Source organism: Cyanistes caeruleus, chromosome 12, assembly GCF_971803275.1.
Source record: "Cyanistes caeruleus chromosome 12, bCyaCae1.hap1.1, whole genome shotgun sequence".
NCBI classification, from domain to species: Eukaryota; Metazoa; Chordata; class Aves; order Passeriformes; family Paridae; genus Cyanistes; species Cyanistes caeruleus.
In genome coordinates this window covers 15,229,991-15,247,987 of record NC_141712.1, presented here as the reverse complement: position 1 = coordinate 15,247,987, position 17,997 = coordinate 15,229,991, and the positions used below count along the sequence as shown (strand labels likewise).

General features: G+C 49.8%; 2 protein-coding genes across 5 annotated transcripts in view; one reads left to right on the top strand and one right to left on the bottom strand.

Annotated features, from left to right (window-relative positions):
* Window positions 1–13,463, top strand: part of RANBP10 (RAN binding protein 10) — a 64,779-nt gene extending 51,316 nt beyond the window's left edge. For 3 of the 4 annotated variants that reach the window (XM_086847431.1, XM_086847434.1, XM_086847433.1), the window contains 6 exons: window positions 527–675; window positions 2,600–2,795; window positions 4,129–4,253; window positions 5,125–5,270; window positions 5,755–5,866; window positions 7,067–13,463. In XM_086847431.1, coding sequence (XP_086703557.1) covers window positions 527–675; window positions 2,600–2,795; window positions 4,129–4,253; window positions 5,125–5,270; window positions 5,755–5,866; window positions 7,067–7,197 — 859 coding nt within the window. In that variant the 3' untranslated portion in view covers window positions 7,198–13,463. The remainder of the gene's footprint in view (window positions 1–526; window positions 676–2,599; window positions 2,796–4,128; window positions 4,254–5,124; window positions 5,271–5,754; window positions 5,867–7,066) is intronic. The other variant, XM_086847432.1, reaches the window with a different exon arrangement.
* An 847-nt stretch (window positions 13,464–14,310) lies between these two features.
* LOC111934344 (C-C motif chemokine 3-like 1) lies at window positions 14,311–15,903 on the bottom strand. The gene is made up of 3 exons (XM_023934383.2): window positions 15,698–15,903; window positions 14,968–15,073; window positions 14,311–14,638 (listed from the first exon to the last, which is right to left on the bottom strand). Exons 1-3 carry the CDS (start codon window positions 15,837–15,839, stop codon window positions 14,530–14,532), a joined length of 357 nt encoding a protein of 118 aa, XP_023790151.2. The 5' UTR covers window positions 15,840–15,903; the 3' UTR covers window positions 14,311–14,529.
* Window positions 15,904–17,997: the final 2,094 nt, after the last annotated feature.

Here is a 17,997-nt window from a genome sequence, read left to right as displayed (position 1 = left end):
CTGTACAGAGTGGCTCTCCCCAGACTTGTGAGACATATGAGGACAATTCCCAGTAAAGCTAAATGAGGAGCTGTCCTCACTGTCACTGTGGATTGCATTTTTTACTCTTCCTTGTCTATTTTCCATTGGCCACCAGTATTTTTAGGTTGACGGAGTCGTGAAGGAATGATAGTATTTGACAGATTTAGTACCTTCTCCCTGACAAAAAACGCTCCACAATTGTATTTTGGAGTATCTGCAGAAGAGCTGGAGGTGAAAGCTGCAAAGGAACAGTTTTTTCTTAGCACAATGGAATTAAACTTGCTTTTTTGGGTATGTCTCAACATCCATTAGCATTGAAATTGAAGTTTCTGAACTCCTTCCTCCGTAGCATCACCAGAGCAATCACAATACAAAGGCATCAGGAGTCTGAAATGTCTTCTTGAAAGTTTCTAGGACTTCCCCACTTGGGACCTAAGGCAGGCTCAGTGCAGAGCATCCTGGCTGTCACGCACCCTTTTGTCCCTCTTGCCTCCCATGAAATCAGGTGCCGGCAGTTTGTGGAGATGGTGAATGGCACGGACAGTGAAGTGCGGTGTTTCAGTGCCCGCAGCCCCAGATCCCAGGACAGCTACCCCGGCTCCCCCAGCTTAAGTCCTAGACATGGATCAAACAACTCACACGTTCACAGTACTGGTAAGTGCCCTGTGTCTCCAGATGAGGAGAGCAGATGGCAAAGGTGGATGTGGTGGTGCCTAGCATTACCTGCTGCTTTCCATGTGTTATTCTCTGAAATGTTCCTTCCCTTTCCTTCCCCAGCTGAGGGGATGTTCTTTTACCATGGGTGTCTCTACACTGTCACAGAATTGGTTTTGCATTAGTTATTTTCAACAATTGTCTGCAGAGCAAGTTTATTTCAGAATAAAGATTCTTTTGAAGGCAGTCTTCTTCTGCAGCCACCTGTGACTCAGTGTTTCACTGATGGAGTGCTGAGAGGAGGTCTGGAAAGCAAAGCCTGTTTTCTGTACCTTGGAGTCTGCAAAATAATTGCTTTCCAGAAAGAATTGAATAGAAGCTGCTTTTCCAATGGACCAAAAGGTCAGGGGGATGCATTGCACAAAAGTTTCTCCCTACCCTATGGACTTAACCTTGCAGGCTCTAAGCATTTGAAACGAGAACAGTTCTGTTCCAGTAAAACCCAGCTCTGGGGCATCAGCTCTTCGGAGTTCGGGAAGTTAAACTTGAGAATTTGAAGTGGAAAGAACAAGATAAATGAGGACACCTAAGATATCTTCCTTAGGTAATTACTGACTGCAGCTTTGGAGATGGAGTGAGCCAGGAAAAATGACCTGCAGGGCCCTTGGAAACAGGCTGAGCTGCTTCACTGAACTGTGAGCTGCTCACAGCCACCTGAGTGTGTTTGGGGTTGGAATTCCCACTGCAGCATGTGACAAACTGTGTACAGGCAAATATTTAAGGAAAAGGAAGACAATTTCTTGGATACCTCCAAGCTGTCACTCACCTTTCCAAGCCAGTATCTTTGTTTTCCTGTGTTGTGTTGTGAGAAGCCCTGGGGGTGTTCCTTTGACTAGAAAGTCAGAATGATCCCATCAGTCCACAAAAGCTCTTGGTAATACCCATGTCTACATCTGCAACTGCAGTACAAGGCAGCATTTATACATATTTGTCTTTACACATGGACATCATCTTCCACAGTTCTCTGTCAGACCTTTTTCTTTCAAAAGAGTGGTAATTTCATCAGGGCATGTTTCAGAGATGAAGCAGAAGTTTTGTGAACAGGCTAGTCTGTCTTTGTCATTAAAATGCTCAAAACAGCCCATTTGAATTTTTGTGTTGCTGTGATAGAAAATAGAAATACATTCCCTGCTATAAACGTAATTGTGGGGTCAGCTGATCAATGTGTATATATCACCATCACTTCTGGAGAGCAGCCATGCCAGGTCACATCATTTAGTGATGTGATCATTTAGTCCTGTGATCAATATTGCTTGTCTGACAAAGAATACATGAAGAAGACAAGCACTCAATGAGATTTTTCCAAAATATTTTAGCCCCTGTCAGTTCTGAATCCATATAAAACTTGTGGTAATGAATAAACATTTGTGTCTTGTGTCAGTGTGTTCTGCAGCTTGATAAGCACCTTTTGTGGAGGAGCAGGTGAAATTTCAAGGCTGACTCTCAGTGGTTTCTGTTCTCCTGAGCAAGGTTAGCTTGTGCTCATTAAGAGGGTTGTTATTATGTGCTGAGTGTTGTGTGAATCACCTACATCCCTAACTTTAGATAGATCATGGAAAGCCTGGTAAGTTCTCCTTTCAGCAATAATTTCTGTACTTGTGAACTGTTTCTGCCAATCTCTAATTTACAGCTCGTTTTTAGAACTTCACAAAGCTCGGATGTTGCTGTGAGCTGGGGTTCCTTTCATACTCGTTTGCATCTTCTCTGAAACCCCATTGAATTTAAGAATGATGAATCATAATTTAAGATCAGCAGTCTTATTTTGCTTTCTTCCTTTGGGGCCTGCTGTCTTGCTAAATTGTTGGCTTCACAACAGAGGGACGTTGTCAGTCTTGTCTCATTTTATTTTCTTCTTGGCTTTCAGGAGCAGATAGTCCAACCTGTAGCAATGGAGTCATGTCCACAAAAAGCAAACAGAGTCATAGTAAATACCCAACACTGAGTTCATCATCTTCATCTTCCTCCTCCTCTTCCCCTTCATCTGTGAACTACTCTGAGTCCAATTCTACAGATTCTACCAAATCTCAGCAGCACAGTAGTACGAGTAATCAAGAAACCAGGTATTGTTTTTTCTCTGGAGACATCTGAGGCGGGTGGGATGGTGGGAAAAGTCTCAGTCTGCTTTCCAAGGAGCCAGAAGGGCATCTGTTCTGCCCTTTTGAGCAGTACTGATTATCTACAAGGTCACTACTATCCCAGCAGACACAAACCTGTTCTGGCTCCCCTGCTGTGGCTCAGGCTTGGAGGTTCATCTCATAAAGAAGATTATGATGGTCTTGTTTTCAGGCACCAAGCCGTCCCATTACACTGATGCCTTTGGATCCCAGTGTGATAGTTTGCCCAGAAGCTTTCCCAGTCAGCCTGGTGGTGTTTCTGCTGCCTCAGCCAGGCACTTGTTCCTGCTGAGCAGCTTTCCTGCCCTGTACTGGGTGAGGCAGCAGCTCAGGCCACAATGGCATGGTGCACTGCCCTCATGTAATTTCCTTGGGCTACCTGTTGCCCTGTTCCTTCCAGGTGAGCCTCTGAGCCAGCAGTAATTTGTTTCATGCTGTGACAGCAGGTCAGACTGAGCCTCCCTTCTCCAAGAAGCCACAGGTGATCCAGCAGTTCAGTGAAGTCACTGCTGCCTTTTCTGGAGTGTGGAGCAGAATGAACTGTGGTGAAAACTGAGCTTCCTTTGGGCTCATTCTCCATGCTGTCTGAGGCCTGAGTGGAGAGTGTCATTGTGATTAAAAGAATCTCTTGCTAATTGCAGCTGGCACTTATTCTTCAAGTGCTGTGCTGAGCATGGCTTGCAGTTTGTAGGCTCAGTTGTGACCTCTGGAGAGCCACCTAGCATGTAACTGAGTGAGAAACACTTGTTCAAACTCAATTTACCAGAATCATTTAATGATGCTGGATTTGTCTTTTTTTTTTTTTTTTAATGTAGAGCCAAAGTTCCAGTAAGATCTTCTCATAATTTGTTAATCAGTAGTTAATCAGCAGTCTCAGTCAGCCTGCTGTCTTGGACATTTAAGTGTTTAGTAGAGCACTGTTTGTAAGGACTGGGGATGTATCATAGCCAAGATTTCCCTCCTGTGCAGTCTCTGAGTGTGTTAATCTGTTACCTGGCTGCTGTTTACCGTCCCAAGGATCACCACTTCCTGAAGGGAAAATGCAAAATGTTCTGCACCTGGAATTATGACAGGCACTTAGGGAACAGAAACCTTGTTTCATAAATTGTCTTCAGGAGCCTGCAACAATTTTTGCATCACTGACTTGGACCATCTGGCTCCCTGTAGTCCAACTGGCACCTTTCCTGGTGTGCTGGCCATTGCTGGGCACTGTTTGGCACATAAGCTCTTCATTTCTTCACTTTTTAATTTAGACCTTTCTTCCCTTCTTTCACCTCAGTGACAGTGAGATGGAAATGGAGGCTGAGCACTACCCCAACGGAGTCCTGGAAAATTCATCTACCAGGATAATGAACGGCACCTACAAACACGAAGAGATCCTGCAGACAGATGAGTCCAGCATGGGTAGGTCCTCAGAGGCAGGAGGGATACAGGGAAAAAGGAGCTGGTATCAAAAGTTGAAAGTGTGATTGGACTGTGGGGAAAAAGTATATACTTTGGGCTCCTTTCCCCACCCAATGAATGAAGTGCCTGCTTCATGGGGAAAATTAATCTGTCCTGGAATTAAAACTTGGTCTGGCTTTTCATATACTCACAGCAGTGCTGGTGAAATTTTGGAGCAGGGAAAGCAACGGGAGTCAAAGGTTTGTTCCGTTCTGGTCATGAAATTGAGCTCAGAGCAGACCTGGCAGAAATGCCTGCTGGGGAGCTGAGCTGGGCTGTGCCAGGCTGGTGATGTCCAGCTGCAGTGGCCTCAGCACAGCTGTCAGCCATGGCTGTCTTGTTTGTGGGTGCTTTAGCCAGGAGGGAGCAGATGAATCAGCTACACTACCTCTGAAACTGATTCATCCAGTTATAATGGCTCTTGTGGCCACTAATACTGGGAAGCTGGTGGTGTTGACATCTCTGACTGAAAGTTTTATGAGTCCAGGATTTGTTAGACTAGGGGTTTCTGGGTTATATATGATGTGCTACACACATGAAAGGGTAACAGATGGGAGTTGCAAGCTCCCAGGATTTTATCAGGAGACTTGATTTCTAGGTAGTTCTCAGGCATTAAAAAGCTCAAATCTTCCCTATATCTACCAGGCTCTATGACAAAACCCATTACTGTCTGTTGTAGGGCAGGGATCAGAGAAAGCTTCCACTGGGATAAACTTGGGCAGGAAGCAGCTACCTGCTCCAGAAGGGGAAGGAGTTTGTGGGTATCCTGACACACAGTGGGCATTGGTGGGGAATGCACGATGATTGTTCCTTCTCCACTGCTTCTCCTTAGAAGACAGCTGCCCCCAGAGGCAGCTCTGTGGAGGGAACCACGCTGCCACAGAGAGAATGATCCAGTTTGGGCGGGAGCTGCAGATCCTGAGCGAGCAGCTTTGCAGAGAGTATGGGAAGAACACCATGCACAAAAAGATGCTTCAGGTAAGCCTAGGCCTTGTGCTGGATTGCAGCAGTTCTCTGTGCCAGGTCTGGGGTTGTGGGTTCCTTTGCAGACACCTGGGTAGGCCCCACTTCTGCACCTACTGAGCAAGAACAGACCTACATGGGGATCAGAGATCAAAACATGAATGTAGAGCTTCTACACCCAATTCTCAGCACGTGAGAGAAGAAATACAGATCCTGTCTGGCTTCCTGGAGCAATTGCATGCTCTTCTTCTCTTCAGGAGGCACTCTACCTGCCTTCCTGTGCTGACTCCCCTACCAGGTGGAGGGGCACCCTCTTTAATCCACTGTCTTGATGGCCCACTGTGGTCCCTTGCAGCCAAGAAGAAAAGGGCCATTTCTTTTCAGGAGGTAGGCACCTGTCACCATGGTGATTGCAGGAGGTGCCCCAGCTGGACTTGGTGGTTTTCCTGTGTGTTTGCAGCCCTGCCTGACCTCACTGTGCCTTTCTGCTCTCTCACAGGACGCCTTTAGCTTGTTAGCTTACTCAGACCCTTGGAACTGCCCCGTCGGCCAACAGCTGGACCCGATCCAGAGGGAACCTGTGTGTGCTGCTCTCAATAGTGCTATTTTGGGTAAGATCTGGTTCCTGTGGGAGTGTTTCCCCAGACATACCTCTTCTCAAGGGCTGTCCTGTGGCAGGCAAGTCAGGGAGTGTTAGGGAAAGTTCAGAAATACTTGTGTTTAGCTTTGGCCTTTCTGTTGCTGGGGACTGTCAGGGCAGTAATGCAGGAAGGGGAGTAGGAGGGAAGCCTGCAGAGAACAGATTCCCTGATACACTCTCCTTGTGACTCCCTTCCTTGCATCTTCCTTAATGCTGCTCCCAAGGATGTGCCTCAGGATTTTCCTCCCCTGCTTACTGAAGAAACTGAGATCTCTTTGATGCATTTCCCACCCCTCTCCCTTCATGACTCTGAACCCACCTGAATAACTTTGTGGACTTTACCAGGGCTCTTTTCCGGCTGTGTGGATTAGCAGAGTTCAGCCCTGGTATCATCCTATTTTCTGGGAGGGAGTACAGGTGCAACCTCTGTATAGTCTGGCTCGCTGTGCCCAGGCAGATTTCCTTTGGCATCTGTGCACCTCACACTGAATGTTCCAGAAGCAGATTTAGAGATTATCTTCTGGGGAAAGGAACAACTTGATGGACATGAGGCCTCCTGTTCTGACTGAGTTGAGAATCAGAAATTGCATGTTTTGGGAAGGAGAGTCCCTTCCCCTGACAGTCATTGCTTGAGGAGCAAAGACAAGTTGCTGAGGGCTCCACACCAGGGAGATGTGGTGTCTGGACATGCTTCATCGCAAGGTTACCAGACACCTTGTCTAGCTCAGCTGAGGGTTCCCTCAGAAAAATGCCACTGTAGGACATGGTGATGAGGGAGTGAGTTCATCCAGGGCTTGGGCTGCTGTGCAGCCTTGCACAAGCGGGAAAAATGGAGAGGTTGCCTTCCACCTGGGACCAGATTCTCCTGCCTTTCCTTTTTCCTCCATGCTTTGATATCTCATGTTTTAAGGGTTTTCTGGAAAACAGCATCAGCAGGAGCTCTGGCCACCACAGCAGCACTCTCTCAAAGGCCCTGCTGAGCTGTGGGATGTGTCATGTGTGGTGGCACAGAGTTGGCAGTATTTGGGAGTAGCTTCCTTGCAGAGCCAGCACCTTCTGTCAGGGATCTGGGCTTGGTGCCCAGCTGGGCCGGAGAGAGGCCTGAGTGGCAGGTGAGGCAGCACCAGCCAGAACACCCCTCCTGAACTGCTCTGTTTCTTTGCCCCCACAGAATCTCAGAACCTGCCAAAGCAGCCCCCGCTGATGCTCGCCCTGGGCCAGGCCTCGGAGTGTTTGCGGCTCATGGCTCGCGTGGGCCTGGGCTCCTGCTCCTTTGCCAGAGTAGACGATTATTTGCACTGACACCCGAGCGGGACGGAGCTGCCGTCGTGGAGTGCTGCCCTTCACCCTCTGTTGCTGCCACTCTGCACCACCACCTCGTTGGATAGCCTGACCTCCCTGCCACCGACACCCCTCTAGCACGCACACACTGCCTGTGCAAGGATTGAGTGAGTCCCTCACTGTGTGGCCATTCCTGACCCCGGGAAGACCGGCAGCTCTGCCCCGTCTCCCCGCCACTGCTGCGGCTCCAGCGGCACTCGGTATTTCGCTGGTTATTCTAATGTAGCGCCTTCTGATGTAGGGATTTTTCTCTTTTGTTTTGATTTGAGTTGTTTCTCATGGTTCCACCAATATTTTATCTGGAGAGTTTTGCTGAGCTGGTTTATGCTGATTTACTGAGGAAGCTCATCAAGTTGGTGACAGCTTGTTCTTTTCTTCCCTTCTCCCTCCATCGTGCACATACAGCATCATCCGTGCTAGTAATCCGAACTCTTCTCACAGTGGCAGTTCAGAGGGATTTTTTTTTTAATTTTATTTGAATCATGTTTATTAAAAAGGTCTCTTCCACCTCCACAAAGTCACTGATGTATTTATTACCCACAGACTCGGTCCACACACACCATGCGACCCCTCAGGGTGAGGTAGGTCCTGTCACACTCTGATGATGGGAATTGCAGGAACCTGGTCCTTCATGGTGCCTCTCTTCAGAGCCCAAGGCTCTCAATCTTGGCTTTGTGAGTGGGAAGAGTAGAAGATTGACATTGCCCACGTTGATGATTGTGCTGTAGAAGCATCTCACAACCCTGACAAAGAGTTAAATTCAGCTCTTTGAACAGCTGGAGGGACAGGACTGATGAATATGAAGCCATCTGCCACTGTATGGGTAGAACCAGGTTATGTGAGTTGGCCAGAAACATCTGTGGGTGATGCCCTGGTGGGCTGACAATTTTGAATTAAGTAGCAAATCCCCCTTTTTCTCCATGGAGGAGGGCTCTGCCACTAGCACAGTAATAACAGTATTTCCTGCCCTTTCCCATCCCTGTAACTGATCTAAATGAGCACTTCTAAATTTTGGAAGTGTCAGGAACAACCTGGGCTGAGCCATGCTTGTGCTTGCAGGTGGGAAAGCTGAGCTCAGGTTGCTGCAGATCGGGCCCAGTACCAGCTCTGTTGGGCCTGAGCCATTCAGAAAGGAGCAGCAGGGTTTCTTTAGGGATTATTAAGATAATTATCAAAATTTCAGGCCCAAAAGAGACCAGCAAGGGTCTGTGGGTGAGTAACCTCTGAGTAAGATGGACTAATGTGTCCATGCTGTGTGCCAGGCCCAGGGACTTGAGTGCTACCAAGCATTCAGACCGCCTGTGAGTGTTTCTGAGCATGTTCTGTTACCTGGCCAGGCTGCCTGGCAGCACCATGTGCTTTGCATCCTCTGCTGTAGCATTAGGAGATGGCAGGTTCAGCCTGGCTGAACAGGAGGAGTTGGAATTCTGCACCAAATTCATTTCAGGTCAGTAGCTCTGGGAAGGACCCAAGGGAGCTCAAACCAAACATAAATGTTACAATTCACAATTTTTATTTTTTTTTTGAAGGTCAGTGAAAGATGAGCAGGTTTTGTTGAGGTTGCTTCAAGCACCAAGAGAGTTTGTATGCCACTGAGAAGGAAAGTAGCAGCAGCCCAAAGCTTTAAGGATTTTCTGGGTTTGCAGGATGGATTTGCAGCTGGTACATGAGCTCTGAAATCAAGGCAGAGCAGAGGGGCAGGTGCCTAGGCAGGCTGTGGCAGTGAATGTGCAGATGGTGTTGGAGATGGTTGGGAACATCCTCCCTTGGGTGAAGGTGTGCAGTGTGTAGGGGCAGTGCTAGAGCCATGGTGGTCTAAGAAATCAGGAGGTTTAGAGCTGGAGGAGATACTTCTATCAGATCACAGGTACAGCTGCAAAAAGCAGAGGGAGTTCTACCACAGCCTTTCTTCCAGGGAGACAGAGAGCTGCACCAAGAAGAATTTAACTTGCTAGTCTGGGTCTTCTCTTCCAGCTCTGGGGAACAGCTCATGTGCCTGAAAGCTCATCTGTTGATTTTCAACTCTGCTGATGGATCTTAGCCCAGCCTGCTGTCCTTGCCCTGCTGCAAGTGCAGAGGTAACTCAGTGAGCAGGTTTCCTTCCCAAAGCCTCTGGTCCCAGCTGTGAACTCTGCCTGGTAGGATTCTCCTGCAGGCTTTCCATTCCTTAGACTCAGGCTGGCAGCACACTGCTGGGCTGATTCTGGGTACTGAGGTTGAAATACTCCAGGACCTTGCTTTGCCTTCCCCTCTTGGCAGCTTCCTCTGCTGTCAGTCACCACTTTGCAGCAGTCTGGCTGCAGTCAGACCTCTCTCATCTTTGTAGCAACATCATATTTATCTCTTTCTGAGTTTTTTTTGGTTCCTTCTCTTTGTGGTTTCTTTAAATGAGTCTCTTCATCATGTGTCATATTAGTGCCCCATTTGGTCTTTCAGCAAAGCTTTGCTGACTGTCCTAGAGCGCCTTTTTTATTTTGGTTTTGCTACCAAAAAAAAAACCAGCCAAGAGATGTTCCTAAATATCTGGTATTTTGGTGCCAAAAAATGTGTGATGGATGTTATTTGGTTTTTTTTAATTTTCTTCAAGTGTTCTGGTGGTTTCACCAGTGGTTTCTGCTTCTTGTACTCAGATTCTGATTAATGTGGCCATGACTCAGAATGGGGAAGATAAGCATGTTTGTGGTGTGTGGTGGCATGTAGGCCCTGACCTACCCTTGATTCCTAGATGGGATTTCTGATGTGGTTTTCTCAGGTTGTATTTCGAAGCCTCTTGCCTTTGAATCTCCCTGGCTGCTCTTTGATGGTTCATGTTAGCTGAAACTTGGATTATTACTTTTCAAAAGCACAGCTGAAGTGAAATGGGGTCTATAACACTGAATGTGGTCTAGAGAGCAGCAAACACTCCAGCTCTGTGCTCTGGACACCCCACCCACCTTCCTGACACTTGGCACTGCAGCAAAGGCCTTGCAGAAGGAAAATGTTTCACAGGGACCTGGTGGAACCTGATTTCAGGCCTGCACATCCTGGGCTTTGGGTTTGAGTCCAATGTCCTGCCTGTTAAGTGGCCTTTTGAGAGGAGCATTTTGAGAACTTCAGACCTGGAGCCTTGGTTAAAGTGTCCTTCAGGAGTTCTGTGGAAAGAGGTTCATGGAGTTGAATTACATCACCAGGCTTCTCTCCCCATGAACAAGAGTTCATGCCACCCCCACAAGCTGAGTGAGAGCATCAAGAATACATTGGGAGAACTTTGGAGTGAGATGCACTGGAGTAGCACTGGATAAGTGTTTCTTGGAGGAGTATCCACCTCATACACCTGGTGCTCCAGCCTGTGAACATTGTAGTGGCTCTGCTGGGTGCATTCCAGTTTTTGGATATCTCTCCTGTACCAGGGGAGCCAAATCTTCTTCTTGTTCCTCTTGGAATCATCTTGTTCCAGATGATTTCTCTTGCTACTCCATGAGCCTACCTTAGCAAGTATTTAACCAAAGCTATTTTAAGGCTTAGAGGGTTGAGAGAGCTCTCAGTCAAGCTCTCCTGTGAGCAAGGAGAGCAGCAGTCTTATTTCCTCTGCATCCTTCAGTGTGTTCCCAGAGCCAGCTGGTTTGGGGAAAATTCCTTACTGCTACCAGCAATCCTTTCTTGTTTCTTTGCCTCCCACAGTCTCAGCTGCATGACCACAGTGGTATCTGCAGTGCTGGGTGCTGTGGGAGCTGCACAGACCAGGGCCAGCTCTGTGGCTCACGTCTGTGCCAAGCATAGATGTGGCAACTCCAGCTGCCCTTCCTGGATTCTTCTTCCCTGCTGGCACAAAGGGGCAGGTCTGTGTGTCACAGTCCCTTTTTGCCACCATACACTGTCCCATCAGCCTGCAGCTGGGCTGGCAGCACTTCTGCCATTCTTCTGGGGTCTCTTTGGAGCTGAGCCCTTGTGTGTGGCCAGCAGAACAGAGAGGGACTCCCAGTGAAGCACTGGACAATATGCAGCACCCAGCCCTTTAGGGGAGGTTGTCCAGTGGATGCTCTCCCTCAGCCCCATGTGAACCAAAGCTGGAGCTTGTTGCCTTGGGATGTGTGAAAGGTGTGTGTGGTGAAAGATGGGTGCTACAGCCTCTGTCTATTTCCAGCCTCCTGATGATCCTCACTGTGCTGCTGCCCACTGGATCTGGACACCAGGAGTTGCAGCTGTGGCTGCCATGGAGAATGGGCCCCTCTGGGAGCATCATTCTTCATGGTTACCTACACCTAAGATCTTCCCATATTCTTCCTTCTCTTTTTTCACAGTCACATGTCAGTCTGTCCTCAAGCTGTGTCCTTGTTTTTCACATTTTATTAAGACATCTTTACCATTCTTTAAATAGCTTTGTTCTTGAGGCTGCCTTGGAAAACTGGAGCAACCAGAGCTGCTGGAACTAGTTCTGGGGATTGAATGTATCATTTTCCACCTTTGGTATTGGGGATGATGAACCACCTCCTCCTTCAGCATTGCAGCTGTGCTTTGGTACCTGTCAGTGTTAATACGTAGCACGTGTTGCTTAGACACACATTTCAGAGTTCTGCTGTCCTGGGGTTGATAGAGAAGGTAACCTGTGGCAGCCAGGCTGTAGGGCAGTGTGTAGGTGCCATGAAGCTGTGTGGTGCACCACATGGGATCAGCAAGTTCTTCCCATAAAGAAGCAGTGCAGACTTGAACTGTCCCGTGGCAGTGGGTGCAGTGAGGCCTTGTGGTCACACCTGGGAAAAGGAGCCATGTCCACCCAGGAGTCCCCTTTTCAGAAAGAGCATCTTCCTTCCAGCCCTGCCATTGTGAGAGCAGCCTCAGTTGTGGGTCAGGGAGAGAGCAGATCTCTTGTAGAGAGCAAGTGCTGGGTCTCCAGCTGTACCAAGCTGTTTCTGTGGAAGGACTTGGTGGGGACGTGGCAGGGGTCCTTCTGTCCTAGAGGGACAAGTGATGGAGGGAACTGCAATCCAGCAGTTGGTCAGAGCCAGAGCAGGCTGTGAGCCTTGTCCCATCTTCTGTGTAGGGGCAGAGAGCTGGAGGAAGTGTTGCTGGGGCTGTGTGAGGGGAGCAGACTGGGAGGAAAAGGGAGGAGTTGAGAGCCTGGAGGCCTCTTCTGTAGACAACACTAGCTGCTCTCCACCATCCTTCCCTGCAACAAGAGGTGGCAGGTGATGGATGAGTGAACCTGGCATGTCAGTCCCTCTCACCACATCCCAAACCAGAGCTCAGAGCCTGCAGCTTGAGCTGGAGCAGTGCCTGGCAAGCCAGGGGATCGTCCAGGCTTGAGGAGCACACATCCTTGCCAGCTCTTTCATTTCCAGGAGGGAAGCTTAACTCTCTCTTGCTTGCAGGAAAGCCACAAGTCCCATGTTGAATTTACACTCACATCACCACTGAAACATTCCTAGAGGCCATGCAAACCTCTGCTCCTTGCTGTAAGTCCCATGGCCAGACAGACACCTTTTCTCTGGTCACTCCACTTGGGTCCAGGCGTGTGCTTGGACACTTGCTTGGGAGGACTTTAACTGCATCCTTCCTCCAGAAGGGAGCACAGAGGGATTTTTTGTATGCTGGGCTTCTCACAGGCTTAGACTCGGAGAAAGGAGAAGCAGCAGCAGCTCTGGGGATAATCCAGATTTTAAAGAAAATTTGAAAACCAGAAGTATGGTGACTTCCAGACCAAGGACTGCACCAGCGCTGGATTGGGATCGTGTCTCTGTCCCGCCTGTGCAGCCGGGGAGGCAGGAGGAAGCTGCGGCCCCCGGAGCTCTTGCACAAAGCAGTGCAAGCCCCAGGACCTGCCCAGCACGCAGTGAACTCTTCTCTCCTGCTGCTTGCTCAAAACTCAGGTATGAAATGCTCAGCTGGAGCATGGGGTGCGAGGTCTCCACAGGTTTCCCGGCAGCCCTGGAGGAGCAGGCACCGCTGAGCACAGCTCCCTGTGCCACTCCAGGCTTCTCATCGCCTTTGGAAGGGAGTTTCACCTCTTTGGTACAACATTGGCTACGTGGACATTACACAAACTGTGCACATTGGTTCAGTCTACGCTTAGTATTTGTGAATTAAGTTATCTGATGCTTCGCATGAAAACTTCAAAAAAGGGGCTCGGGGGGGTGGATTTTAACTGAGAAAAAGCCTATGAAAATATACTGGAAATATGGTAAAGAAATTGACATTCTGCTGTATATTGACAGAATTATTTTTATTAAAATACACATCCATGTGCAAGAGCCAGTGTGGAGCTGTGTGCTTTGTCAGTCTGCTCACCAGGGAAAGCTGCTCATGTCCTCTCTTGACAGTCCTTGAGGTGTTTGTCTCCCAACATCTAATTCTGCTTCAGCTTCCTTTTCTACCATTGCTTCCTCCCATGGTGCTTACAGTTCAGAGGCAAAAATGTCATTAGGGATGTTTTTCCTGTGCTATTCAGTGTCCTAGAAAATACAGCCCTGAAGTGTTTTCTAGCCATGAGCATAAAACACGGATGAAGCTTTAGGCTGAGGATCATTTGCCACGTTCCTTGCTTTCACCTTTCTGAGGTTTTTCCCTTGTGTGTTTGCACCTCTCCCATGAGATGGGCCAGCAGCTTGGTTTTAGTGTCTGGGATCCCACACTGCTCCCACCCCTCCCTGGCCCTGCAGAGGGGCAGGCAGCCAGGACACCTCTGAAGGGGTTGTGTCCTCACCCTCCTGGCACTGTGGACCTTGTTTCTTACTCCCTCAGATACTTCACAGTGGCCACCAGCACATTTGGAAGCTCTCAAGGTATTAATGGTTTGGTTGATCAGTATCTTCTCCCAGAACCCTCCCATTAATTCTGGAGCACCTGCAAAGCCCCTGGGGCTGCAAGGATGCTCTGAGGATGTACAGCTTTGCCTAGGGGTGAGGGTAACCTCACCCGTGGGTCCTGGACCTGTGGGTCAAAGCCTGGCTCCACTGTCACATTCCCAGTGAAGCAGGGACAGTTTGCTCCTGGAGAAATACGAACTTGTGGCACAGGCTTTTTTCGCTTGCAGCATGCCCTGGGTTTGTTAGGATCTGCTGCTTGGTCTGGAGAATCAGGAGAAATTCAAACAGCAACTTGTGGGAACAAGTCTTTATTATAAATATTTGCTCCACAGGCACATCTTGCAGGGCAGTGACAGCAGGAGGAGCTCGCTGGCTGATCCATGGCACTGTGGCACCTGATCCTGCCAGGGTACAGGGCGGCTCCTGCAGTGCCCACGGTCACAGCACCCGTTGGAGAAGAGCTGCCAGCACCGTTGGCTCCCTCGAGAGACAGGAACACTGGAGGGGCCAGTCAGATGGTGGATGGATTTAATTTTTTCCTTTGAAGCCGTTTTATGATTTTATCCACCCAGTCCTTCTTGGGGTTGGCACAAATCTCATCACCATTGGCAGCCACAATCCTGCAGTGAGAAAGTGAGGAAAAAGAGTGAAAATATGAACCATGAGCCATTTCCTTTCTGTGTACTATTTCTTCGCTCCCTTTTTGCAGCCCCATCCTGGATCGAGTCTTGGAGCCATCTCCAGCAGCCTGTGCCCTCCATGGGCTGATGGTGTCTGAGTCTTCCCAGACCATGAGCATTAGCAGAAAGCACTAAACCCCATTTTTTCCCTTTTTTGCCCACTCCCCAGAGCTGCTGGGACCGAGCTGCCTGTGGGGCAGGATGGGATGAGGGAGCAAAAGATCTGGGATCCCAGATGTGGGATGGAAAGCAAACCCTGGGATACTCACACAACTGCAGGCTCGGGGCAGTCTTTGGATGTCTCGTAGAAGCTTTGAGGGTGTCGGATGCGTTTCTGTGCATATTTAAAGCAGCATTCCACAGGTGCAGGGTGGGCTGTGGAGGGAAGGGGAGATGTTGTGAATTGCACCACCAGACAATGGCACCACCAGATTGGGAACACAGCATGGAGGCTGTGGAGCATCTCAGCAGCTCCCGTAGCATCCTATGAAAGGGGTTTGTCACCCTTCACACAGCAAGCACAGGACTGGGATGTGGGCAGAGGTGGAGCAGGGGACAGTCTGGCACCTGGCACTTCACAGCCCCAACTGCTGCAGCCCCCAGAGCACACGGTAAGGTCGGGGTGCTCAGTCTGGGGATGAAGTTTAGGGGCTTTCTGAAGGCACAAGTTGCAAGGGTGTTTTGGGAGGCTCCAAAGAGCTGCATGTTCTCCCTCCCTCCAACCCCTTGCTCATCCAGCTGAGACTTGGGGAACAATTTCCAGAGCCTCCTCCAAGCTCCTGCAGCCTCTCCCCAGGTCTGGCTTTGCTGAGACCACCCAGCACCTTCTCCATCCATCCCTGCATCCTGGGATGTGCTTCCCTGCCCTGCCCAGGGGGGTTGCTCCTCCTGTCAGCAGCACCATTCCCCGCTGGTGTTTCCTGCCTGACCTCCCCAATGGGATGTCCCCAGTGGGGGCTCAGAGCCCTGAGCTGCAGCTGTGGCCCCTGAGTTCCTTACCTGTGGCGTGGTGCAGGGTGAGGAGCAGGCTGAGCAGCAGGACAGTCCTTGCAGGGAGCATGGTGGCTGTGTGGTGGCTCTTCCTTGTCCTCTGTGCCGCCCTGCCCGGTGGCTGTGGCTGTGGCTCTCTCCACACCATCATTTATCCTCTGCCTTCCACCCACGTAAGCTGCATTTCCAAAAATTTCAGATGTGTACTAGGAAACCAGGGTCAAGGGGGTTTCTGTCGTTTATTTTTGGAATGCATCCAGCGACGGAAAAGTTCAAGGAGCGGTTCTGCATTCTGTGGAGGAGCTGTGACGTGGCAAGGGAGCTTCCAGGAACTGAAAGCAGATTAGAACTGTCTTCCCATGCAGGCAGAACATGAAGTCTAATGCTCATCTGTTTCTAACAGGAGAGACAGCCCACAGTCCCTGAGCAGGGACAGCGCTCGCGTGGGTTCCATTGGTTTGCCCAATGTCAAAGGCCAGCGATGGAGCCCCCTCCAAACTGACCTGCCCAGGCACCTTGGCCACACAGAGAACACTGGGTTAGGCAGGAAAGCACGATGGGATGGGATGGGATGGGATGGGATGGGATGGGATGGGATGGGATGGGATGGGATGGGATGGGATGGGATGGGATGGGATGGGATGGGATGGGATGTCAGGCAGAAGAAGCCACACTGGACCCATTCAGAAGGGACCCCAGAGGAGGAGGTTTCAGGGGTGCTTTTGATGGGTTCAACAGACTTCACAGAAGGGGAAGAAATGTGGCAGGGGCAGTGGGGTGTGTGAGGAGAGTCTGAATCTGAACACGAGTCTGAGGCCATGTGTTGCCTCTGCTTCCCACACCAGCACTGGGATTGAAACGGGAGTCAGGGGGATGGAGGCTTGTGGCCATCAGTGCACAGACAGGCCATTCCTGCAGGGAGATGGGACAGATCCTACCACAGCCCCAGGAGAGTCCTGCCAGGGAGGAGGGGCAGGTGGCACAGATCCCAGAGACAGCACCACGGAGCACTGCTGGACATCAGCCCAGCTTCCATGCAGGGATCTGCTCTCTGGGAAGGCAGAGGCAGCTGTGTGTGAGGAAAAGTGAGGTCCTGGTGGGAACCCACATAGGATGATGCTGAGTGGGAGCACAGGAGGGAATCTGGCTGTGGCTTGGGGGGTGAGGTAATCCAAGGCTTCTCAGAGGGGAAGAAAAGTGAAAATGGGATTCTTTGAAGATTATCTCATGTCTGCACGACTTCTCTGAAGGGAGAAAGGAGAAGGAAACAGACCAAATGTGCAGAAAATGCTGGTTTAGAGGAAATGGTCTGCAGGACATGGGGTCTGCTGGCCTTGCATGGGGCAGGGTGGCCTTGCAGAGAGCTGGGCACAGCCCCACTGGGTTCTAGTGCCACTGTCCCCGGGCAGGGCTCTTCAGGGAGAAAATGCCTGACACACAGAAGCCCAAGTCCTCTTCTGTGGACTTTGCATCACCCCCAGGCTCTCCTGCCCTCCCTGTAAATGTCCCCAGGGCACAGAGCCTTGGGGCCAGCAGCCAGCAGGGTCACACCAGCTCCTAGACGGGTTAAAAGCACAGGGAGAACTGAGCTAATGACTTTCCAACCAGCATCTCCCGGTGCAGAAAACCTTATGTGCCAACCCTGAGCTTCCTTTTCAGGCTTGTCTGAGGCACACAGTTTCTCCTCCTTTCCCTTAGCTATTTATTCCACTCTCCAGAAGCATTAGTGGATGCCTCCACCATCTGTTCTTCATAGAGAAAACCAAACATGTTGGATGTTTGAAGGCCTGGAAAGGCCCCACGAGGCTCTGGAGGACTGGGATTCCCTCTGTGTCCCTGCCCCAGTAGTTGACCTCTGGCTTTGGCTTTAGTCTTCTCCAGCCTCCAGTGTCTGGGTTGTTCCCAGCACCCTCCCAGGCCATCCCCATCAGTGGCACAGCCTCTTCCCCAGGTGTGGAGCCCCTGGTTAGGCAAATGCAAAGGCAGGTGGAGAGAAGAGAGGGTACAGACTCTGCAGAGGATTTTTTGGGTGTACAAACCACCTGCAGCCTCACTATAATTAATCGTTTAATACAAATGTTTTGACTGAAGAAAACCCCTGCTTTAGAAATTAAAATGGATAGGCATGGACAATAATAGAAAAAACATAGAGGTGGGAAATATTCACTGACTCATAAAATGTTTTGGGTTTTGAGTGGATAATCACAAAAGTTAATACTTTAAGAGAGAACATGAACTGTTTGCCCATGATAATGTTGGTGTTGGGCTGGAACTGCCCTGCCCAGAGCCCCAAGGCCAGTGCTGCACCT

What these genes read in the sequence shown, in the direction of transcription:
- LOC111934344 (XM_023934383.2), bottom strand. Translation starts at nt 15,839, where the DNA reads ATGATGGTGTGGAGAGAGCCACAGCCACAGCCACCGGGCAGGGCGGCA. An exon ending in CACCCTGCACCACGCCACAG is followed by an intron (nt 15,074 to 15,697) that starts GTAAGGAACTCA and finishes TTCCCTCCACAG; the next exon opens with CCCACCCTGCACCTGTGGAA. An exon ending in TGCCCCGAGCCTGCAGTTGT is followed by an intron (nt 14,639 to 14,967) that starts GTGAGTATCCCA and finishes TTCTCACTGCAG; the next exon opens with GATTGTGGCTGCCAATGGTG.